Source organism: Globicephala melas, chromosome 5 (assembly GCF_963455315.2).
Source record: "Globicephala melas chromosome 5, mGloMel1.2, whole genome shotgun sequence".
In the NCBI taxonomy this organism is placed as follows: domain Eukaryota; kingdom Metazoa; phylum Chordata; class Mammalia; order Artiodactyla; family Delphinidae; genus Globicephala; species Globicephala melas.
In genome coordinates this window covers 96,329,464-96,355,168 of record NC_083318.1, presented here as the reverse complement: position 1 = coordinate 96,355,168, position 25,705 = coordinate 96,329,464, and the positions used below count along the sequence as shown (strand labels likewise).

Genomic DNA, 25,705 nt, shown 5'->3' with positions numbered 1-25,705 from the left:
TAAGAGTACTGTTCTGAAAACATGTCTAACTTTTCAGTGTTAGCAAAGCATTTCTTCTGTATTCTAATTTAATCAGAATTATTCTGTACATAGTATCTGTTGTATGTGTGGTACTTGGTAAGGCATACTGCATCTGGTCACTGAAAAGCCATGACCTGTCCTTACTTGTAGGCAATCTGCTTATACACACCCAGGAGAGGTGTAGTGGAAAAAGAAAATAATAACAGTGGTTAGCCTTTCATAGTTCTTATTCTGTAGACATACACCTACCTGAAAGAAGAGATTCGGAGTATTTGACTTGGAAGAGGGGGCAGCTAAGATAAAAATGGGAAAAACAAATAGCAAGAAAAACAGAAAATCCAGTCACCTCTCCCACCCCCAGTTATACTCAGTTTTAGTCATTTATTCCCTTTTAACACTTATTACAATTTGCAATTTGTTTACCTTCATTTACTCAGTTTTTGCCTGCTTCACCACTATAACCTCACAAGGACAAGGACCGTGTCTGTCTAGTTCACGATTTTATCCCAAAGGCTATTCTAGCAATTATTTAATAGTTTATACTTGGTAAATATTTCTTGAATTAATGAAGGAAGGAAAAAGAAGCACAGAAGTATAGACTATTATTCTTATGTGCAAGGAGTTACTAAGACTATAGAATGACTCAAGCAATCTTGTCCCCCTAGGTAGCTTACACCGTAATCAGAGAAAAAGGGTTACCAGATATTAAAAAGGAATTAATAGTGCTGAATCAAGAGTCACTGTATGCCTCAGAAGTTCCGAGGAAGAAGAGCAAAGGGTACTTATTGATAGATGGAACTACTAAGGATATGTGGTAATAGCCAACAGAAACAGAAAAGAAACAAATACCAGAATGACAAATCCTGCATGATTCCACCAGTATGAGTTATCAAATACAAACTTACAGAAGCAAAGAACAGAATGGTGGTTGCCAGGGACTGAGGAGAGAGGGAAATGCAGAGCTGCTAATCAGCATGTTTAAAATTTCAGTTATGCAAGATGAATAAGTTCTAGAGATCTAAGATATAACATTGTGCCTTAAGATAACAATACTGCATTATACACTTAAAAATCTGTTAAGAAGGGAGATCTCATGTTAAGCATTCTTACCATAATAAAGAGAGAGGGAGAAAAGAAAAACACAAGAATTCTTCATCAGCATCAACCTCTGAATGTTTTCCATTCTTGCAAAACCATCAGAGTTTTTCTAATATGCTATTTCATGTCGAAACCTGGCTGTCACAGTGGAAGAGCTAAACTTTCAACACTCTCTGTGAAACCAGGGGTCGGCCAGGAAGTCTACCAGGCACTTCAATGATGACCACCTGCAAGACCCTCTAGGATATGACTGAATTCCTGGCCTCCGTGGGTCTATTAGCCCGTCTGATGAAAAGAAGGAATCTCATGGCACCCAGTGCTCTGAAGTGTGTTATTCCTGTCCCCTCAGGCTGACTGGAGTGCCCATCTGCCTTGGTTTTCAACAACTGCAAAGAAGCCCAGCATGCAGGGAATGAAATATCTACTGGGTAAGGGGGACTGTCAATTCTGAAAATGCTTGTCAGTTTGTACAACTGCCTCTAAGGGTCTGAGGTAATTTTTATGCATTGTGGCAAAATATTCCCAACCTAAGTCTAAACATTTGGCAACTTTCTAGAGAGTATAATTATCATTCACTATGATAATTTCCTAGTTTTATCTACCTTTTTAGATGATTACCACAGACATTTTCATTCCTGGTGGCTACTTTTTACTAGATTTTCAGTTAATAAAACAATAGAGCAATAATTATGTCTCCTACTATGGGGATTATTTATTACTAATAAACATGTTTCAGTAAATATGTATTAAAATAATAAATATAAAATGAGTTAAGCACGTATTTTCCATGTAACATATGTGACTCTATTTATATAACAGTTCTGACAATAACTTTGGGGAGAACACTAGTAATTCATTTTATCATTTCAAATCATACTTAATTTGATGGCAAATTCATTTCATTCTAAACTTTATAGCAAAGTAACACATGAAGAGATATATAGTTCCTACTTGATATTACAAAACATATTCCTTTGCCAGTTTGCATCTCCATAAAATTAAACTTACATGTTTCCCCCAAGCTGAGTAAATTTTAGTTCAATGATGGATTCCAGTCTACTGAAGAATAGTTTGTCCATGTAAGAATTAAATGCTTTAGTAGATTCAGACTCTTGGATCAGCCCCAGGACCAGCTGAGGACTTATTAAGTACATTGTTCAACTTTTTGATAATATATTTTCAGGTTATTATAAAAATGAATCCAAGAGCCTTGGAAGAGCCATGAACTATTTTGATGTCCATGCTAGGATGTCCTTTAGACATTCTAATCGCTCCAGAAGAACCCTAAAATGGCGTCTAGTTCTATCTGTGCCTCCATAGGAATGATAACCCCTGGAATAGTACCCTAAAGTTCATCAGAGGCTTTCAGGATAAATGTAGAATAATGCCAATGCCAAAGACCCATTCTATTTTCCCTGAAACCTGATAAAACCTGACAGTTGGTTTGAGTAACCAACTATCAATCAATAAAATGATACTTATTAAATGCTTTATATGCCTGGCATTAATGGTGACCATGACAAAGGGACAGGGGGCTGCCCTCACGAGGGTTATAGTCCAGCAGAGATGGCTTACACCAAACAATTAATTCAAGTGCAATGACGGTTAGAAAAAGGGAGGTATAAGGTACAATGGGATTAAACTAAGGTTAAGAGGTCAGGAAAGGTTTCCATGAAGAAGAAACATGAGCTGACATTTTGGTAGATTGTATAACAGAGAAGGAAGGACATCCAGGAAGGTGAACCACCATATGATCCAAGACCAGTGGAGAAAATTAAGTGGATTCTGCATCCAGATAATCTAACTGAAATAACAGAAACTGTATTATTTTTAAGAAACGTTCTAAAGAATAAAAAAGTCTCTATTCATGAGACAAAGTGATGACTTGAGTGAGGTGGCAGAGTCTGCACCGAAGTCAGGAATATATGATAACATTTACCCTTAGTGACAGCATGTCACACATGTAACAGAAGAAAAGTCCACCACCACCTCGCTCCCAACAAAACAGATCTCTCTCCAAATGCCATCACAACCTGATGAATGAAAGGTAGCAACCCAAACTCACGTATTACCTTCCAGGGTCATTCAGGTTTTATGAGTAAATATGTATGACCAAAAATGACTGCTCATTGCACACCATTTTCCCTCTATTAACTTAAAATAAATATCAAGTTTCACTGGACAACATTTTCTAAAATCTTTACATTTTAGAAGGGACAAGTTCCTTTAGAGAGTACCTAAATTTTACCCCTAAGAAAAACGGGTCTGGGAGATAACTGGACTTGCTAAATATCATAAAGCTAGTTAGTCAGAGCTGGAACTAAAATCCTGATTTTTATTCTAATGCTCTTTACACAATTACATACACATATTCTTGAAGTTATCTATATATTGCCACTTTCTAGCAAATGTGATAATGACTGGATATAGATCAACAACCATAACTGGGGAGTAACGCTTGGTCAAGTTATTTATTAGAATTCTATTGTATGACAACTGTAATTTTGTAAATAGTGAGACTGAGATTTTGATATTAATAATACTACTAATGATCTGGACTTGAGTCACAGATTTGTAGTGATAGTGAACAATGACTGCAAGAAACTAGATAGTGCACTGTTACAGCAAAAGGTGTGTAAACATGGCTCTAACAATGACTCAGCAACAATAACCCCAATTTTCCCAAGTTTAGTTTGATCTCCAGCCTCTGTAGCTTCTTTATTTTATTGACATATGTAAACAACACATGCACCAAAAAAAAGTGCAAGAAAACTTTCCCATCCTGATGCTTTAACACGTTTGTTCTCTTGTAAAGTATGTGCAGCCATCACACATGACAGTACACATCAGAACAGTTTACTGACTAAAGGCAGAGTGAGATGCCCATTAGACATTCAAGAAAAGGTCACAGCCTCTGATTCTCCTCTCGGGCAGCACTCTGCCACCTCTGAGCCTGTCACAGAAGGGTTTGCAAGCTCTGGGTCTTGTGCAAGGGACATCATCAAAACCACCTTTTTATTGCCTACATCTCTTTTTTTCCATCCAGGTAACAAGCTATAGAGGAACATGATAGATAATAAGTGGCAGAATCAAATAATTTATTCATTCCATCTGCATGAGAGATTATTTTGCTCACTTAGTCAGCAATAATGAACAATAGCTAGGCTTTCAAATGAAACACTTTCCTCCCCCCAACTCCACCACACACACACACACATACACACACCCCAAGATGTAATGGGTATTTTTTTCCAAAAAGTAAAGAAAAAAAGATGGGGTGGGCAAGACAGAGCATTTTCACATTCTACATTTTCAGAGTAAGTATCCAACACGACTTGCCATGATAACTAAATTTATTATTAACTGTGTATTTCACGATGTTAGTGACAATATGTTAATGTGATTTTTCACGTCCTCCTGCAGTGAACAGATGGCTCCTTTTACTTTACTTTCCACATCAAGTGTGATTATTTCTTGGTGCCAAAAGCCACCTGCCGCTCCTCGGTCTCCAGTCTAATTTTTTATGTTGGTAAAACACAGCAGGACTTGTTATCAGTTGGATGGCATCTTAATAAAAGGAGACATGCCAACATATTGACATCATGTTCAAGGGGAAATTTCAGCCCTTCAAACCCTTAACCCTCTTCCTCTACCCCCCTTCAAAAAGTGAGGGAGAAAAAGGAAAAAAAACAATGCAGAGGTCCCACCAGTTTCAAGATGTTCGATTACAATTGTTGGGCCTAGGGCCAGGATGCTGAATAGGCCTCCCTTTGTCCCTAAACCCAAGCACCTCACTCAGGGTTCTGCTCTTTTATTCTGTGTAATGATAATTAGCCATAACATATTCCAAAGTCAAATGTAAGCAGGAATACATTAACATTGAGATCAATGTCAGGGCAATTTTCACTGGGAAAATGACAAAGAACACACGCACACACAGTCAAAAATTTCAAGATTCAATCATTCATACAATCACTTTCATAGCTGTGAATATGAAACTCATTGGCCTGTCTGTTATGAGTGCTTACCCAGAATGCCAAGGCCTCCTGATGTGAATGCAGTGACTCCCACAGCCTGCGCTTAACAGAGAAAACGTGAGTAATAAACCACGGTAGCTCGCTTTAATTTTTCCCTTCTTTATTAGAACAAAGAGGGATAGTATGTTAGGTGATTTGTGGTCCAAGAAGAGGTCTTCCAGGCAATTGGAGGGCATGGCTCTCAACAGCTGGTCCAGCACATTGGGGAACAGCATGTAGAAAAATGCGTCAGCGTTTTGAAGATTACCAACTGTGATGATGCATTGGTTATGACACAATCTAAAAAAAGTTAAATTTCCTAGCCACAAACTATATAATTCAGTGCCCTTACCATCAGGGTGCACACTCTCAAATTCAAGACAAGGTATGTGCAAATTTGGTGAAATCAAAACTTTCAAAATTGATTCCCACTCATTAGAGACTGAAAAGAGTAGCAGCCTTCCTGAACGCCTCATATTTCTTGTTAAAAGCCAAACAAAGGGTTAAACCTGCAGCTGGCTTCCTAAGATTTACAAGGTTTATAAAAACCAGAAGAAAATTCCTACAATAAAAGTGCAAATACCTTAACAAAAATGATTCACAATTAATGGTTTTCTTGGGATGAACAACTATGAGTAGATTATGCCACCAAAGAATCTCTCAAATTTACATAAACTTGGCATTGACTGTTTTATTCCTTTCAACTATTCCTCCAAACAAACAAAAGAACCTGTATGAAATAGATCTGTATTAACTGTTTTGCAGCTTTTTTTTTGCATTACATTTTCCCAATATTTTGTTATAAAAATTTGCAAACATAGAAAAATTGAAAGAACTAACACCATTTTATCTACCACACAGATTCTACAATTAATATTTTACTATACTAATTTCACTATATATCTTTTCATTTATCCGTCTTTTTATCTATTCATCAATCTACCTTATTATATTAGATCGTAAAATGAATAATCGATAGCCCATCCAGCAATGAAAATTAAAATTAACTTGACTTTATGATAATTAGTTACAGTGAGAACCATATATAGTGGTGCTCATTAATTCATTCAATATATATTTCTTGAGTTTTTGCTTAGAGTCAGGCATGTTCTAAATGCTGAAGATGCAAGATTGAATAAAACAGCCAAAATACCTGCCCTCATTGAACATATAATTTAGTGGGCTTGACAGGGGGAAAATAATAATTAAATGAATGGTTCTCTAAAACAAGATGCGCAAAGGAAGATATGCCAATATAGACAAGTAGTTGGGATTGTTCTTAACTTAGATGTTATAATAAGTGCAGGAAGAATGTTTCATGTGTCGCTATATTATTGTCTAAAATACAGCCTATATATAGCAACCTCTCAAAGCATATCTGTCAAATTACTGAATGAACAATTAAATTTTGAACTTTACAGTGTGGACATCATTTAAAAGATTTTATATTAACAAGTAACTGCACTATAGAAGAGTGACCTTAAAGGTAAATAAGTAATAATAGAAAGTCAATTCATTTAACAACTCTAATTTTAGCAATCTTCTACTAAAAGACTTTTTGAAGAAATATCTGATTTGGGGAACTATTCTGAACAGTATGACCATCGTTAAAGGATTTGCATTTGTACGGAATATGACACAAATGAAATAATTTCCTTGTAAAGTATAGTGTCTTCAAAAATAAGGTAGTACCAATGATTATTTCAGAGGTGCTTAAATTAAAATATAGGGAGGCTATTAGAGACTAACAATCAAAAGTGTTAATGTTTTTAATTTCTATAATATAAAAATAGTAGAGTTAGTTTAAGCTTCTTAGTTTAAACAAACAAATAAAAAAAGCATTGCTAGTCAGTTTTGGTTAAATCCATCAATAGTTTGTAATTACTCTAAGAAAGTTAAATCAATCTCGTCAACTTTCCTTTCTAAACTAAATTGAGACAATTATTATCTGATTATTTATTGGCTACAACTTACTCACAGTGGAACTAGTATGTAAACGAGTTCTTTATAGACAGAACTGATGACTTTATGTATGTTACTTGTATTAAAAACAAAATGCTTAAATTATCCCTAGGCTCAAAAACTAATATAATTGGGACATTTGTGTGTATATACTGGGGTGGCAGGGGAGAGGGAAAGTAGAAAACAAACTTTAGGTCAAATCTTTTTATTGAATAATCTGTACATAGAATGTTTACTACTGCCAAATACTTGGGAAGAAAAAATTTTTTTAATTTTTTTAATGTTTCATGAGAATTAAAACATAGTACGGTAAACAGGCATACTGGTAAGTGTTGCCTCTAAATGTTTGCTTAGGAAAGCTCTGGTTGAATTTTAAAACTTAACAAAGATATCAGGAAAATCTGTACCATCTTCTGATGATTTCAGTTCCCTACTATTCAAATTAAATCTGGTTGCTAATTTTGTTTTTCTGACTTCCTTTAAAAAGTTTACTTAAAAGGAAAATATGATACAGTTAAAATAGTAAAAGAACAATATTGTTGATTTTTATGGTATTTTCTATCTCATTCTGTTGGTTTCACTAAGAATAAATGAGCTGCATCCTTGAGCTAACTTAGAAGTATAGCCTATGGCCTAATGCAGAAAATTGCCATTCACTGATTGGACATTTCATGAATTAAAATTAATGAGTAGATAAATATTTATTCACCAACTTTACAATCAATCTGAAAATTTAAGCTTCTGTTCAGTGGACTTCCACTCTTACAATGATGGAGTAACAGAGACTAGATTTATCTTCATTTATCATTTGAAACAATTAAAAAATGGATAAAATATATGAGACATTTCACATAAGTCAAAAATTACATAACAGCAGTTTATAAGATGCTGAATATCAGTCCATGAGGGACAGTGATCTCTAAGAGGCAAGAAACAAATAGCATGATTATTATGACTTCCCTAGCCTATTGCCTTGAGAGAGTATTGAGGCCACAGCACTAGGAAGGGAAACCCAGGTGGAGCCCAGTGGGAAACCCCGTAGTGAGGAGATAAAGCTGAGCATCCAGAGAGACAAAGGCAGCTAGACTGCGCAGGATATGGTACTGGAAGGAAAAGAATTGTACAGGAAGAGAGCTCTGGAGACTTTCAGAGTATCCCCTTTGAGTATTCAGTTCAGTATTGATCAGTGCATGTGTGTGAGGAAACTACATGAGACTGGGGAGAGATGCATATGAAAAGACTAATGATGACAGTACCCAGTATTTACCCACAACTGGGAACACGGACTATTTCCACCAGCCATGAAAAGCTCATTTTTCATGGGCCTTGGATAAAGTACACTGAAGGATCTCATCACAGGTAAGGGGAATAATTAGCCCCACATTAAACACTGTCCTGTTCCACCTAACAAATCTTAAAGGCAAGACCCAAAAGAATCAAATTGTTTCCATGTAACTTAACTGCATCCCAAGACAACGCTCAAGGTCTTTAGGAACACAAAAATAACCAGCAATCCAACCAGGTAAAGTTTACAATGTTTGGCACCTAATCAAAAATTATCAAGCATGCAAAGAAGCAGAGAAATACAAGCCATAATGAGGAGAAAAATTAATCAGTCAAAATTGAACCAGAACTGACACAGATGCTAGAATTAGCAGAAGATGAAATTAAGTTATTCTAACTGTATCCCATGTGTTCAAAAAGCTAAGTTTATATTTTTAAAAATCCTATTGAACTTCTAGGGATGAAAACTACAATATATGAGGTGAAAAATACAATAGATGGATTAATAAATAATGGAGAAGAAAAGATTAGTAAACTTGAAGACATAGCAATAGAAACTATCTAAAATGAATCACAGAAAGAGAAAATAATTATAATAATGAGTAGAGCAGTGAATGCCAATATATGTAATTGGAGTCCCTAAAGCAGAGAAGAGAGGAAAAATAAAACATATTTATAGAAATAATGGCCCAAAGTTTTCCAAATTTGATAAAATCCATAAACCCACAGACCCAAGTAGCTCAATGAGCCCCAAGCACAGAAAATAAGAAAACTACGCCAAGTAATATCAGCATAAAACTGACCAAAACCATTGATAAAGAAAAAAAAATCTTAAAGACAGTGAGAGAAAAACAGACATTTAAAAAATAAGTTTGACAGTGAAGTTCACACCTGAAACAACACAAGAGAGAAGAGGGCGGAGCAACAGTTTCAAGGCACTGAAATTTAAGGAAGAAAAAGTTAGTAAGAATTCTATATCCAGAGAAAATATCTTTAAATAGTAGATGAAATACTTTTCAGATGTTCAAAAGTTGTAAAAATTCATTTCCAACAGACCACACTACAAGAAATATTGGGTGAAATCTTACAGGTAGAAGGAACGCGATAACTGAAATGTGGATCCACACAACACAATGAAGAGCACAAGTAACAATAATTATGTTGGTAAATATATGATTTTTTTTTAAGCTTAAATCTCCTTAAAAGATAATTGAGTGGTTGGGGGTGGAGCTCGAGCCAAAGGAGTGGGGTGAAAAGATGCAGCGCTGGTTAGAGAACAAAGCATGCCCCAGCTCATTCAGGTTCAGCCTAGGCAGTTACTGAGCCTGCGCGTTATGATCCTGACGCTCCTGACGTTCTGCGTACCCCACCCCCACCAACACCTCCATCACCGGGGAAACGGCACCAGAGCTGCTGAGCACCGGAGCAGCTGAGCTGAGCACCGGAGCAGCTGAGCCCAACTACAGGTTTCATGGCAGCTCCGAAGATGGCAGTTGTGGGGCCGTTGGTGGGGGCAGTGGTCCAGGGTACTGACTCCACTCATTTTATGGTTTTCAATTCAAAAACAGCAGAACTACTTAGTCAGCATGAAGTGGAATTAACCCAAGAGTTCCCAAAAGAAGGATGGGTAGAACAAGACCCTAAGGAAATTCTTCAGTCAGTTTATGAATGGATAGAGAAAACATGTGAGAAACTTCAAGAACTCAGTATTGATATATCCAACATAAAAGCTATTGGTGTCAGCAATCAGAGGGAAACCACTGTTATCTGGGACAAATTAACTGGAGAGCCACTCTACAATGCTGTGGTGTGGCTCGATCTAAGAACCCAGTCTACTGTTGAGACTTAGCAAAAAAATTCCAGGAAATAATAACTTTGTCAAGTCCAAGACAGGCCTTCCACTTAGCACTTACTTCAGTGCAGTAAAACTTCGTTGGATTCTTAACAATGTGAGAAAAGTTCAAAAGGCTGTTGAAGAAGGTAGAGCTCTTTTTGGTACCATTGATTCATGGCTTATCTGGAGTCTGACAGGAGGAGTTAATGGAGGTATCCATTGTACAGATGTAACAAACGCAAGTAGGACAATGCTCTTCAACATCCATTCTTTAGAATGGGATAAAAAGCTGTGTAACTTTTTTGAAATTCCAATGGACATTCTTCCAAATGTCTGGAGTTCTTCTGAGATCTATGGCCGAATGAAAACGGGGGCCTTGGAAGGTGTGCCAATATCTGGATGTTTGGGGGACCAGTCTGCTGCATTAGTAGGACAAATGTGCTTCCAGGAAGCACAAGCCAAAAACACGTATGGAACAGGCTGTTTCTTACTATGTAATACAGGTCATAAGTGTGTATTTTCTGAACACGGCCTCCTGACCACAGTGGCTTACAAGCTAGGCAAAGACAAGCCAGTATGTTATGCATTGGAAGGTTCTGTTGCTATAGCCGGTGCTGTTATTCGCTGGCTGAGAGACAATCTTGGAATTATAAAGACCTCAGAAGAAAGTGAAAAACTTGCTAAAGAAGTAGGCACTTCTTATGGCTGCTACTTCATCCCAGCCTTTTCAGGGTTATACGCACCTTATCGGGAGCCCACTGCAAGAGGGATAATCTGTGGTCTCACTCAGTTCACCAATAAAAGTCATATTGCTTTTGCTGCATTAGAAGCTGTTTGTTTCCAAACCCGAGAGATTTTGGATGCCATGAACCATGACTGTGGAATTCAACTCAGTCATTTGCAGGTGGATGGAGGAATAACCAACAACAAAGTTCTTATGCAACTGCAAGCAGACATTCTGCATATTCCAGTAATAAATGCCTCCATGCCTGAAACAACTGCCCTGGGAGCTGCCATGGCAGCAGGAGCTGCAGAAGGGGTAGATGTTTGGAGTCTTAAATCCGAGGATTTGTCAATGGTCATGATGGAACGGTTTGAACCACAGATAAAAGCCACAGAAAGTGAAATTCGTTATTCTACATGGAAGAAAGCTGTGATGAAGTCAATGGGTTGGGTTACAACTCAGCCTCCTGAAAGTAGTGAACCCACTACGTTCTCTAGTCTGCCCTTGGGTTTTTTTATAGTGACTAGCATGATAATGTTAATTGGAGCAAGATACATCTTAGGTGTACCATAATAATATCAAACATGGATTCTCAAGATGTGAGCTTTTCACAGAATGAAAAAAATCCAGCAATTCTGTCTCTTAATGTAATGACACTATAACAGACTGACTTTATTTATAACCCACTTGCTGCATGGCTTATGAGAACCCTACAAGTAAACCTATGGCTAGAAATAAATTACAGCAGAAAACACTGCAGAAACATTTGGTGTGTTTTTTAACATCAGCAGTTAAGGTCAGGCCAACCACTGGGAGTCAACCCCCTCCACTGTCATGAAATCCTGCTCCACTTCCTCTAAAATATAGAATATTCAGATTCTGTCTATGGAATTTTTCATCAAACATTTTCTAACACTATGGACCAGGATTTGGTTCTCTGTGCTACACACACTTGATTAAGAGGTGTAACTAACCTGCTAAAACTGAGGGACATCTTATTGTAGTTGTTGTTTTGAATGGATCCCAAAGTCCTCTTTTGCACATATTAGGGAGACCACAATACCTTCACTGAATGTTTAATGGAAACATAAGTTTTTATAATAGAAATTTAGTATTCTCATAGCTATTTTCCTAGAAGATATTCATCAAAATTCTTCAGACATTTTACATGTCCTCACTAATTACACTAATTTTCTGTGTAAATCCTATAGGAAGAAGGACATGTTTTCCTTTCTTTTTCCTTTACATATTTCTATTTTATGTAGTTTACTTGGTATGTATAACATATATGCTTATATACTTCATATAGAGAAACCATCGATGAAGCTTAGAAGAAGGGTAGTCTTAAGTAGACGAGTACTTACATAAATATTTTAGGGTAAACATTTATATATATATATATATATATATAAAAATAGAGAGCAATGAGCATGCATACTATTTATCAGGAGAAACTTGTTTTTAAAGAGGTGGTATTTAAAATTTTTATGTTTTATATTGATACAAAGCAAAGTATATTATGATTTTAACTATTTTACACCTTACTTTTTAATTTAATTGTCTTAGCTGGATATATGCTGGAAGAAAAAGAAAAAAAACTGTGGAATACTACAGTAAGCATTATTTTCAAGCAGAAAAAAGAGAACTGATTGCTCAAATGAAACTAATTATATAGTATGTAGTTTAAGCATATGCAGAAGAAAACAAAAATAGCAAGCAAGTTGGAATTAGATAAATAGAAGTGTTATAAATACTCTAAGATTCATATACTATATGGGAAGTGGTATAATATCATTTGAAGTTACACTGTTAATTAAGTACTCTAAATCCTAAAATAACAAAACAAAAAGTTAGAATTAATAAGCAAATTTAGTACATAAGCCAGAACTATAAAAATATTCATTTGATCCAAAACAAGACAGAAAAGAGATGAAAAAGGAAAAAAAGAATAGATAAGAAAATAGAAAACAATAGTAGGAAAATACATTTAAACCTAACCATGCCAATAAGCACATTAAATATAAATTGTCTAAATACCTCAATTAAAAAGCAAGATCGTCATATTAGATAAAAAAGAAAGACTCTAATATATACTGCCTCTAAGAAACATATTTCAGAAAAAGAGAAAAAAATAGTCAAAAAGAAAAAGGATTTTAAAAAGATATACCATACTCATATTAATGGAAAGAAAGCTGAAGTGGCTATATTAATATCAGAAGGTAATTTTCAAAGCAAAGAATATTACCAGTGATGGACAAGGTCATTCTGCAATGATAAAACGGTCAATTCATTAAAGAGTTATAACAATCCTAAACATATATATACTTAATAACAGAGCTTCAAAATACATAAAGCAAAATCTGATAGAATTGAAAGAAAAAGGAGGTAAATCTACAATTATAGTAAGAGATTTCAATATCTCTCCCTCAACTTTTGATAGAACAAGTAGACAAATTAATGATATAGATTTGAACAATACTATCAAATAACTTAATTGACATTCATATAACATTCCACCCTACAGTAGGAGAATACATACTCTTTTCAAGTACATATAAAATATTTACCAAGACAGACCTCATTTAGGCTATCAACCAAGCCTCAATAAATTTAAAAGGATTTCATATAAGGTATGCCATCAGAGTGCATTGGAATTATAAATCAATAAAAGGTTTTTGGAAATCTCCAAATATTTGGAAACTAAATTTAAAACTTTTAAATAATTCATGAGTTGAAGAGATAAAGAAGGAAAATAGAAAATATTTGGAACATAATAAAAATGAAAAACATATCAAAATTTATGAGATATTACTAAAGTAGTACTTAGAAATTTCTAGGACTAAAGGCCTATGTTAGAAGAGAGACAAGGTTTCAATCAGTGACCTCAGCTTCAATCTTAAGAAACTGGAAATAGGATAACAAATTAAATGCAAAGTAATAGAAGAAAAGAAAAAATAAAGAGGAGTGCAATAATCAATGGTATAGAAAATAGAAAAACAATAGCAAAAATCAATATAACCAAAATTTGTTCTTTTAGAATATCAATAAATTGATAACCTTTAAGCCTAGACTGGACTAATAAAAAAAGATGACAAAAATTATCAATATCACGAATGAGAGTGATATCACTATAGATCCTAAGGATATTAAAATGATAATACAGGAATATTATAAAAACTTTATCCCAGTAAATTGACAACTCAGATGAAATGAACAAATTCCTTTAAAAACACAAGCTACTAAACTCAAGGAAAAAACAGATAACTTGAATAGCCCTATATCTATTAAATAGGTTGAATTCCTAGTTTAAAACCTCCTCACAGAGAAAACTCCAAGCCCAAATAGGAGTTATTTCTTCAATGATAAAGAAATAATACCCATTCTACAAACTCTTCCAGAAAACTGAAAAGGAAGAAATACTTCCAAACTCATTCTATGAGGCCAAGATTACAGCATTAATCTGATTCCAACACCAGACAAAGGCATTACAAAAAACAAAACAAAACAAAACAAAACAAAAAACTGCAAATCGCTATCCTTTATAAACACTGACGCAAAAATTCTAAACAAAGTTTTAGCAAAATTAATCTAACAATGCATAAAAAGGATAAGACATCATGACCAACTGGGGGGAAGCTAGGATAATGAATCAGTGTAACTAGAAAACTCAATCAATATACTTCACCATATTAACAACCAAGAAAGAAAAACTGCATGAGATATAACTACACACTGACTTGAGTGCCTAAAATTAAAAAGAAAACCATATCAAGTTTGGTAAAGATGTAGAGGAACTGAATCTCCCATATGATTCTACTGAAAATGTAGAATGATTACAAACATTTTAGAAAACAGTTTAATGGTTTCTCAAAAAACTAAATATTACATCTATCACATTATCCTAGATATTTACCCAAGAGAAATGAAAACATATGTCTATACAAAGATTTTTCCATAGCACTTTACTTGTTATAGCCAAAAACTGGACACAACTCAAATGTCCACCAGCAGGTGAATGAATAAACAAACCATGGTATATCCATAAAATGAAAAGCTATCCAGCGACTACTGATACACACTACAACACAGATGAATTTCAAAATAATTAAGCTGAGTGAAATAAGCCAGACAAAAAAGAGTAGTATATATGTAGTGTCTGATTCTATTCATATACAGTTGTAGGAAATGCAAACTATTACATAATGGCAAAAAGCATATCAGTGGCTGCCTGGGAACTGGGGGGTGGGGACAGGTAGGGGGATGGGAATGAGGAGTGGGCAGCAGGGGGTAGGAGGCATGATTACAAAGGGGCACAAAGAAAAATTGGGAGGAATGAATATGCTCATTATATTAATTATGGTGATGTGTCAAGGGTGAGCATTTATGTCAAAATTAATCAAACTGAACACTTTAAATATGTGCAGTTTATCATATGTCAATTATACCTCAATAAAACTTTTAAAAAAGAGAAAAAGCTTACCTCAAACTCTGAAGGAATATAACCAAAGTTTGCTCAAGTAGGTTAATTCTTTGCTCTTCTCTATTATGCATACTGATATATCCTCTGCTTCTACAGTCTGCTAGCATGGGGTGTTCCAGTCCCTGTTTCTAGAAGGTCTATGAGCTTTATTTGAAGTCATTTGTGTGATTAGGCTGGCAAAATACATGATAATGTCTAGTATCATTGAAAACAAATTAACTTCCCATTTCATTTATCTGTTCATAATTCTCAGTCTGGGACCCACTGCAACTGACTTTATGAAGAGTCACAAACAAAGATGTCATAAGAAAATTAGACTAAAAGTCCTCAACCTCAGTATCTCATTCGTTCTCACTTCTTCAATATTCTACTCCTGTGATTATATCTTTGCCTTTCTAAGTCTCACTTTCATAATTTAACTTACATTATATTGGTAAATTACAGTACTTTGCCCCAAGGCTATAAAGGAGCTTCTGTATATTCTATTATAAAATTAACTAATTAATAATTTCTCTATATTGCCACTAAGCAGAACTACACAGTTAAATTATGACGATGGCCTCGCATCACATGCACGTTATAAAACAGCAGTCATTATTTAATGTCAGGCATACGTGTGAGTGAGAGAGCATGAGCTCAAACACTAACCAGGAGAATGAAAAGCATCTAATTCTGATACTGTTTTCCAAAGATACAGTTTGTGAATTAAAACAAGTCGTGGCTGAGAAGGGTCAGTAAGGAAGAAGAGAGAGAAGAAACAAAGAAGGCCATGAAGGGAAAGGGATGTTAAAGGTATCCAAAGAGAAACAAGCTGTACTATTAAATCTAATTAGAGACACCCTATATGGTATCCATGTAGAAGCAGCTTTAGGAGTGGCAGCCATAGACATCAAACTTAGAGGGATAAGCATCTTTCCCTCCTCACCTGGTAGAGAATCCTAAATTACTATCTGTTTGTGCCTGATTTCTGGTGCTTATATTATTATTTGGATATTCATACTCATAAGCTCACAGGGAAGCTATTGATTCACTCACCAGTAAGCCCTTTTCCCAATACATCAGTATAAACGTTACATTAAACAATCCGCGTTTAGGTGGAACATTATAAACCTACTCTATGACTGTTAAATACGGAAAATTTGTTTCCATGCTGTTTTCTTTTTAATCAGAACAAATAAGATCCCCTAGAGTAATCCTCCAGCAAAGTCTAGAGTAAATACAGTACCATCTCAGACAGTCACCTACCTTAGCCTCCCACGGAAATGACAGCGCTATAGTCCATTCTGATTGTTTCAATCAAAACAAAATGAATAAACTTAATACACTTAATATTTAAATATTCCCCCATAGTTTCCATCAACAACCTTTATAGCCAGATTTATTTGAGCGTTGGAGAAATTTCATGTGACCCTTGTCCTCTGTGTGTTTAGCATACGTTACAGTTCATTATCATATCAGCCCTCAACAAACTGATTTATTTTACAGAAAGAAAAGAAAAGAAGGCCTTGACCTTTGGTGGGAAAAAAGTAGAGGGTGATAAGACTGTTAATAATCTTATATTCAACTAACTATGAAATTCATTTCATTGTAAGTAATCCACAAATCTTTCTCCTATTCAGTTATTAAAGGATGTTTTTCAAGTGTCATAGGAAATCCAAGCTTGAAAAACATTTGCAAACCCAAAACAGTGAGGAGACATTATATGTCCATACTAGGAGCTTCAAAGTAGAGCTAGGCAAAAACCAAGATAAAAATGTTCTAATGATTGCAAATGAGGATAACTCTGATCTGTCTAGCTTTTACTCTAAACTGAAGTAGGCAACCTGCTTAACTGCATGTCCCTGTTTCCACCTTTGTATGACTTAACAAAGTGACCAGAGCAGGGGCTGAGTAGACACCTTGCAGCAGGAAGCTTTGATTAGGATCTCTCTCTCTCTCATTGTAAGATAAGGTTTGTCTGGCCTGAAGTATATTTTACCGAATAAACTGACCACTTCTTCTCAGCTCTTTTTTAAATAGGCCACAGATACCTACCATTAGCTCAGCTTCACAGTTGAGAACAATGAGGAAAAGAACAAGAAAATCACCTTCCCAATCCAAAAAGGGTATAGCTTTAGAACTGAGGAGATGATTCAACAGGAGAATATGATTACTTGCCTAGAATTTAGTATTTTCAAAAACTATTTTCTCAATGAAAACTCCAAGACTACTTTCATGATGTAAGAAGAGCCTGCAGGTGGATGGGGCTTGAGAAAGCTTCTAGCTCAACATCTTTTAATACAAAAGAAGTGAAAAGTTTAAATAACTTACTAGATGTCATTACAAACATGCTGGGAGTAAGATTAAAATCTAAGTTTTTACATTATAATGTTCCTTTAGCTTCACCCAGCTGGTAGGGCTTTTCTTGGGCTTTGTCTACCTCAAACAGCTGTGTTATGACTTTTTACAAGATGAAAGAAGAGGTAATAATAACATGAATTTCTTATAAAAGATAGAGTTATGTCTTGCTCAACAACTAATTTGGTGCATACTTACATACTCATACACACATACAATTTTTATGGCCACTTAAGCGAGGCACATTCTGGAAGATTCTGAACTATAATAAAATCATTTTCCATTCTCCAGTGATTTTCTATTCCTGAAAAAAATGTTTACAGACTCTTTGGGGAGCCATTTCCTTAGTCATTTAAACATGCCAGAAAATTGGGAGAGCGCTGGTAGAGGTACCATTCCTTTCTAGATACAAAGCTTGCTACTCATCTCCAAAAAACTGATATATTTTCAGACTTACCTAGTTCATCCCTTCATTTCAGGGAGAGATGCAAGTTTCTTCTTCTTCCACCTCCTCTTCCTTCTTCACCCTCCTCTTTGTCTTTTTCTTTTTCCTGAAACAAATCCACTGAGTCATATCATATGGTATTTACTACTCATATTCACAAACATCAAAAGGACGGCAATCTGTTTAATATCCTGCAGATGAACATGCGCTAAAAATTGGCACTGGCAATCAGGCACACACTGCCCACTGGGCACCAAGCAGCAATGTGCTAAAGATCTGGCCTGTTGTTCCATAGAGAAGAATGACTTTCATTACAATTGTATCAAAAACAAATTATGGACCAAATGTTTGTCTAGATGAGTACTTGGAAGATCATTTACCTTTCATTCATCCCCTCACAGCTTCTACACTTCAGCTCTATTGCTGTCAATGCATTCTTTGCCAGTTTATATGTATGTTCCTTTCCTATTTGTTTCTATAAGTTCACTATAGTTTCACCTTCTCATACCAGCTCCAGTGTATATTATGAGAATCATACAATGCCTACAAATAAAAAGAACATTAACAAAAAGGGTATAAATCTTTACAAAATAGTTTCTATAGCATCTCCTCATGTCTCATTTTGTCATGTCATTGGAGAATGGAAACATTTACTTTGCATTTTCCAGATGTTAGAGACTGCAAAAGAAGATAACCTAAGAGAGATGAAACTTTAAATTTAAAACAGGTCCCTAATGAATTTTAGCCAGAAATTGGGAATCTTATACCTCAGCCTCCTTATTTTAAATATTTAGAAACTGGGTTCCAGAAGTGGTGATGGTCCAAGGTGTTAGGGCTGTTTTGTGCCTGGAAGTGCTGGGATTAGAACCTAGCCGAACTTTCTTGTATACGTATGCCAAATTTTCTTCGAAGATTCCAATTTTAAAAATAAAAACTGCTGGTTTTCTCTAAGATCACATTTAGAAATACTTAGAAATGCAGTGGTAATTGCATAGCATTTTCCCCTCAACATTCAGAACTGTTTTAAGTCCCAGGGAACTACTTTAGGGGAACTGACTTTAAAAGTATCTTCTCTCTGTTTCTTTCCTTTTGTTCACACTCTTTTAGTTCAGGCATCACAATTAATGGTACCAGATATACTACAGTAACCTAACTTTTCCTGTCCCATCTCTCAAATGTAACCTCTACATTTCCACCATGGTTCTCCCTCCCTTCCTGTTCCCTTGCCACCTCTGTCTCTGATTTTACATAATTTATTGTTTCTTTTCCAGCACCCCAGACCTGTTGGAAATCCCCCCACACCAACCCCCAAACCGAGCCCTCTTACCTCCGGGCAGAGCCTTCTAGGTCTCCCAGCTGCAGGAGCTGTTCAGAGGCACCGAGGGGAAAGTGGAGCAGATCTCCAGCTATTCGTTCTTTCAGAGCCCTTCTGATTGTTCTTATGAACATTCTTTTAGCTTCTTCTTCCTCTAGTCGTTGTGTTAATGCAAGTTCCTGTGTCCGATGCACAGTGAGGCCAAACAAACTGAAACGTCGGTGTTTGGAGTAGAGAAAGGTTTATTGCAAGGCCCTGCAAGGAGACGAGGTGGCTCATACCCTCAAAAGCCCTGAGCTGGGGCTTCCCTGGTGGCGCAGTGGTTGAGAGTCCGCCTGCCGATGCAGGGGACACGGGTTCGTGCCCCGGTCCAGGAAGATCTCACATGCCGCGGAGCGGCTGGGCCCGTGAGCCATGGCCGCTGAGCCTGCGCGTCCGGAGCCTGTGCTCCACAACGGGAGAGGCCTCAACAGTGAGAGGCCCGCGTACCGCAAAAAAAAAAAAAAAAAAAAGCCCCGAGCTCCCTGAAGGGTTTCAGCAAAGCGCTTTTAAATGCCAGGTTGGGGGCGGCGGCGGCGGGGTGGTTGCAGGGTGTGTGATCAGCTTGTGCACAGTTCTCTGACTGGCTGATGGTGATGTAGCAGAGTGGTGACACAGGGGTTAACATTATCAGTCCCTTAGGCTCCAGGAGGCTTGGGGCTATGTGCTCCTGGTTGTCAAGCAGTTAACATCTTCCATTTGTTGGAGAGGGGGGTTTTTACATCTGCAAAACGACTCAGGAAGTGTGCATCAAATACTATTATCTGGGTACTTCAGAGAGGAGCTAGAGAAGAGGATATGGGGGAAGGCCTGTCCTGGGAAGGCCCCATGTGGTCCTGCTTGGTTACAGTTGCTCAACATCAGAGAATGTTTACGGGCTCTGACCTTTCGATCTTGCTACACAGGTTCTTAATAACTGTGAATCTGGACCGTGGAGGCAACAATTTGAGCCTCCAGGATGCTGATGTCTTCAAGTTCTGCCGCGACCTTGTTCTCCAGCTGTTCATGCCTAATTTTCTGCTTTGCATTTCTTTTCGCATCTCCAAAGATCAGAGTCTATTCGACATGTCAACGCTCTCATTTCAGAGTTGCTCTGGGGTCGTGGAAAGTGGTGGAAGGAGGAGAGTCATCTTCCCGCTGGCTGCGTGACAGACCTGACTCTGGGCCAGTGTCTGAGGCGGACTAGGACTCAGAGCCCGCCACAGCTCGGTGCGCTACGGTGGCCAGCAGGGGCCACGTGGCCTCTCTTCGCTATGTCTGTGCTTTGAAGCGCCGCCCTGTGGGCGTGGGATCCACATAGCCACACTTCTCTTGAAAAGAGAAATCTGTTCATTTTACCTTACCGCTTTAAATGTGCTAACTGCAACCATTTCACAGGTAAGCTAAGCAGCCTGGCATTTAACATCCAAATACCTATATTCTGTCTTCCATCTGTTCTAGGTGCACTTCACTTGTGATCTTTTCACTTACCATGTCTCTTCCTGGAAGCTGTCATATTAAAGAGAATCTCTGCACTTTTTCTAGGCAGACAAAATTAGAGATGTAAAATAAGACTTCGATTATGGTGTTTTCCCTTTCACAGGATGAATATCATTCTTTCATCTTAAAAAGTAGATGTTATCCTCATTATTTAGGGGTGAAAAATGGATTCTTGGTGCGATTTAAAGGTCTGAGAAGAATGATCATTAACCTGTCTTAGAAATCAGTTATTGCATTATAACTTTTCAAAAATCTTCTAAATAGCTAGTTACTTCCATTTTTAATAGTACTCATTCTGTGTATTGCTTTTTATTAATTCATTTAAGTTAACCCTACTGCATTATTCTAAAAATAACTCTACCTCAGTCAAATTTATCAAATTTCCTTATTTTATTTATTTTTTCAAAAAAAATTTATTGGAGGATAGTTGATTTACAATGTTGTGTTAGTTTCAGGTGTACAGCAAAGTGAATCAGTTAAACATACATATATCCACTCTTTTTTAGATTCTTTTCCCATATAGGTCATTACAGAGTATGGAGTAGAGTTCCCTGTGCTATACAGTAGGTCCTTGTTAGTTATCTATTTTAAATATAGTAGTGTGTATATGTCAATCCTAATCTCCCAATTTATCCCTCCCTCCCAAATTTCCTTATTTAAAAAAAAAAGTCCTTATATCCAGTCCACAATGCCCACCATTTATTACAAAATCAAGATTTCATTATCCTTTGTCTTTTTCTTTCCTGATTAGTTTGATGCTTAGTTTAGTATATAGTAGTTAATTCATATGTGAGTTTTCTAATCCTTAGTTTCTCATTGATCATGACAGAAGTTTATGAATAAAGAGGGATTATCCTCATAGTAATAATCTCTCATAAAAATCAGAATGCCAATCTTAGTTTGGCCATATAACTCAGCTTAACAATGAATCAATCCATAATATTTATTAAGTTCCCCCTCTGCTAGGTACCATGGGAAATATAAAAGTGGGAACTACATGATACCTGCCTTCCAAGATTTTATAATCTAGTAGTGGCAATAAGTCATATACAGAAATGGCCATGAAGTAAGGCAGTATTTGAAAAGTACTATTTAGTGAATGAATGAATGAATGAATGTGCAAATGAATGGATTGCATATGCAGTAGGTGATACGGGAGGGAAAGGACACTTGTATCTGGAATTAGAAGGAAAATATAATGGCAGAACCAGCCTTCTAAGATATGAATCAGACTTCTAAGATGGATAGGATATCAATAGATAAGGATGGAGAGATGAAAGTAAATTTACTTGTGGGAAATAATACGAGCAATAGCATCAGAGACAAGTTCCACAGTTTTTACGTTTATCAGTTTAAACAGAGCAAGATAATGTTGGAAAGCAGTGGGTAATAAAAGTTGGAGCCAGATTTTGAAGAACCTTGAATATCAAGCTAAGAACATGTCTTTTTTTTTTTTTTTTTTTTCCTATAGGGACTAGAGCTCCACAAAAGGTTTATGTTGAGGTAGGTAACATGATAAAAATCTCATGTCTGTCCCTCCTTGACTGCTAGCTTTCATTATTGAGAGAATGCATGGAGTAGCAGTAGGGCATGGACTACTGGGTTTAGAGCTGGGCTCTACCACTTACTGTGTGACCTTTGCCAAGTTACTTAACCTTTCTGTGCTTCAGTTTCTTCAACTCTAAAATGAAGATGAAGATGAGGATGGTGATGATGATAATGATAATGATAGTTTTACGGAATAAATGAATTATTTGAGGAGCAACGAGTTAATGTATGTAAAGAGCTTAGATCAATTCCTGGTAGTGGGTAAGCCCCACGTAAGAGTTTGCTATTAGTACTGTCAGTATAACTATTGCCAAATAGGATATAAAGACAGAAGAGTTGGGTGATTCTTTGGTTTCTATATCTTTAAAATTGAATTTCAAAAAAGTTCCTTAAAAAAGCAAATACTAATCATAGACCCAGTACAGGCTTAATTATGTGTATTATAATCATAGGCTTAAAAACTAAGGCATTATTTGACAACTGAGATGTCCTTTGTGTGATTAAGAGGATGTGAAAAGTATAACTAAAGAGTGGAAAGAGAAGTTATGTAATCAAGATTTCTAGGCTATGAAAATACATTTTTAAAGAATTCTTACACTAGACTTGGCAATGATTTCTTGGATATAACACCAAAAGCACAGGCAAAAAAGAAAAAATAAATTAATTGGGACTTATCAAAATTATAAACCTCTTTGCATCAAAGGGCACTATCAAGAGAATAAAAAGACAACACATAGAATGAAAGAAAATATTTGCAAATAATATATCTGATAAGGGATTAATATCCAGAATATATAAAGAAATGCTACCATTCAATAAAAACATAAGCAAAAAAAAACCCAACCCATGTAAAAGTTGGGCTTAATAGACAATTCTCCAAGGAAGATATACAAATGGCCAATGAGCACATGAAAACATGCTCAACATGGTTAGTCATTAGGGAAATGAAAATGAAAACTACAAAAAGATACCATTTCACACCCATTAGGATGGCTATCATCAAAAGAAAAAAAAAAGAAGTATTGGCAAGGATGTAGAGAAATTGTGACTTTTGTGCACTGCTGGTTGGAAGGTAAAATGGTGCAAGTGCTGTGGAAGACAGTATGATGGTTCCTCAAAAAATTAAACATAGAATTACCATATGATCCAGCAATGCCATTTCTAGGTATATACCCAAAAGAATTGAAAGCAGATACTCGAACAGACATGTGTACACCAATGTTCATAGCAGCATATTCACAACAGCCAAAAGGTGGAAGCAACCCAAATGTACACTAACAGATGAATGGATAAACAAAATGCACTATGTACATATAGTGGAATATTATTCAGCCCTAAAAGGGATGAAATTCTGATACACGCTGCAGCATAGGTGAACCTTGAAAACCTTATGCTAGGTGAAAGAAGTTAGACACAAAAGTAAAAATATTGTATGGTTCTACTTATATGGGAATAATTTGAAAGTCAAAATTTATAGAGACAGAAAGCAGAAAATAATGGTTACTAAGGGCAGGGGAAAGGGAGTAATGAAGAGTTTTTGTTTCACGGGTACAGAGTTTCAGTTTAGGATGAAGAAAAAGTTCTGGAGGTGTACGGTAGTGACAGTTGTACAACAATGTGAATGTACTTAATGCCAGTGAATTGTATACTTAAAAACAGTTAAAATGGAAAATTTAATATTATGTATATTTTACCACAATAAAAAAAATCTTTGCTTTTCTATGGTTATCAACTGCCCAGAGCTGATTTAAGTAACTTCCAATACCACACCCTGGATCACACTTCTTATGTAACATAAAACTTACAAATGATCGTTATGACAATTTCTAAATAGATTATTTGCCCTTCTCCAAATCCATATATCCCCTCCAGTTATTGCTGTTTTTATTAAAATGTCCTATTCCCAAAATAACAACATTCAGAGGCATTTTGTTTTCAATAGGCAATTGGAGAAAAATACTTCCCTAGAAACACGGTAACGTTTGCTGCCATGAAAACTTTTTTCCCCTTGTTTTTAGCATTCATTTGTCCACATTCTCCTAGGTTCGATTTGCCAAACACTTTTTTTTAATTGAAGTATAGTTGATTTACAACGCTGTGTTAGTTTCTGGTGTACAGCAAAGTGATTCAGTTATGTGTGTGTGTGTGTGTGTGTGTATGAACACAAATGTATACTTTTTTTCAGATTCTTTTCCATTATAGTTCATTACTAGATATTGAATAAAGTTCCCTGTGCTATAGAGCAGGGGTCCCCACCCCCGTCCACCGCCTGTTAGGAACCTGGCCGCACAGTAGGAGGTGAATGGCGGATGAGAGAGCTTAGCTTCATCTGCCGCCCCCCCATCCCTTGCATCACCGCCTGCACCATCCTCCCCGCCCCGTCCGTGGAAAAATTGTCTTCTACGAAACTGGTCCCTGGCGCCAAAAAGGTTGGGGACTGCTGCTATAGAGTAGGATCTTGTTGTTTATCCACTTTATGTATAGTAGTTTGTATCTGCTAATCCCAAACTCCTAACTTATCCCTCCCCCTCCAGCTTTCCCCTTTGGTAATCATAAGTTTGTTTTCTATGTCTGTGAGTCTATGTTTTATAAATAAGTTTATTTATATCACTTTTTTTATATTCCACATAAATACCATAGGATATTTGTCTTTCTCTGCCTGACTTACTTCACTTAGTATGATAATCTCCTGGTCCATCCATGTTGCTGCAAATGGCAATATTTCATTCTTCTATACAGCTGAGTAATATTCTATTTTATATATATATATATATATATATATATATACACCACATCTTCTTTATCTATTTATCTGTCGGTGGACACTTAGGTTGCTTCCATGTCTTGGCTATTGTAAATAGTGCTGCTATGAACATTCCCCAATGTTCATGCATCTTTTCCAATTAGAATTTTCTCGGGATATATGCCCAGGAGTGGGATTGCTAGATCATATGGTAACTATAGTTTTAGTTTTTTATAAACCTCCATACTGTTCTCCATAGTGGCTACAGCTGCCTTGAAAACTTTTGAAACCAGTAAACTGTAGACCGAGTAAAATTCTCTCACCACTCCTATGTCGTATTGGCATATGCATTTACTTGCATTGATATGAAAGTATGGCTG

The 25,705-nt window shown here is 36.3% G+C and overlaps 1 protein-coding gene and 1 long non-coding RNA gene across 2 annotated transcripts in view; one reads left to right on the top strand and one right to left on the bottom strand.

Annotated features, from left to right (window-relative positions):
* The window catches only part of LOC138842693 (uncharacterized), a 370,793-nt gene extending 352,484 nt beyond the window's left edge, over positions 1 to 18,309 (bottom strand). Inside the window, exon 1 of the long non-coding RNA XR_011377453.1 lies at positions 18,214 to 18,309. This is a non-coding gene — a long non-coding RNA (uncharacterized lncRNA). The remainder of the gene's footprint in view (positions 1 to 18,213) is intronic.
* Positions 9,853 to 11,512, top strand: GK2 (glycerol kinase 2). The gene is given in 2 exon segments (XM_030878096.1): positions 9,853 to 10,223; positions 10,225 to 11,512. Coding segments are annotated over 2 exon segments (1,659 nt in total).
* Positions 18,310 to 25,705: the final 7,396 nt, after the last annotated feature.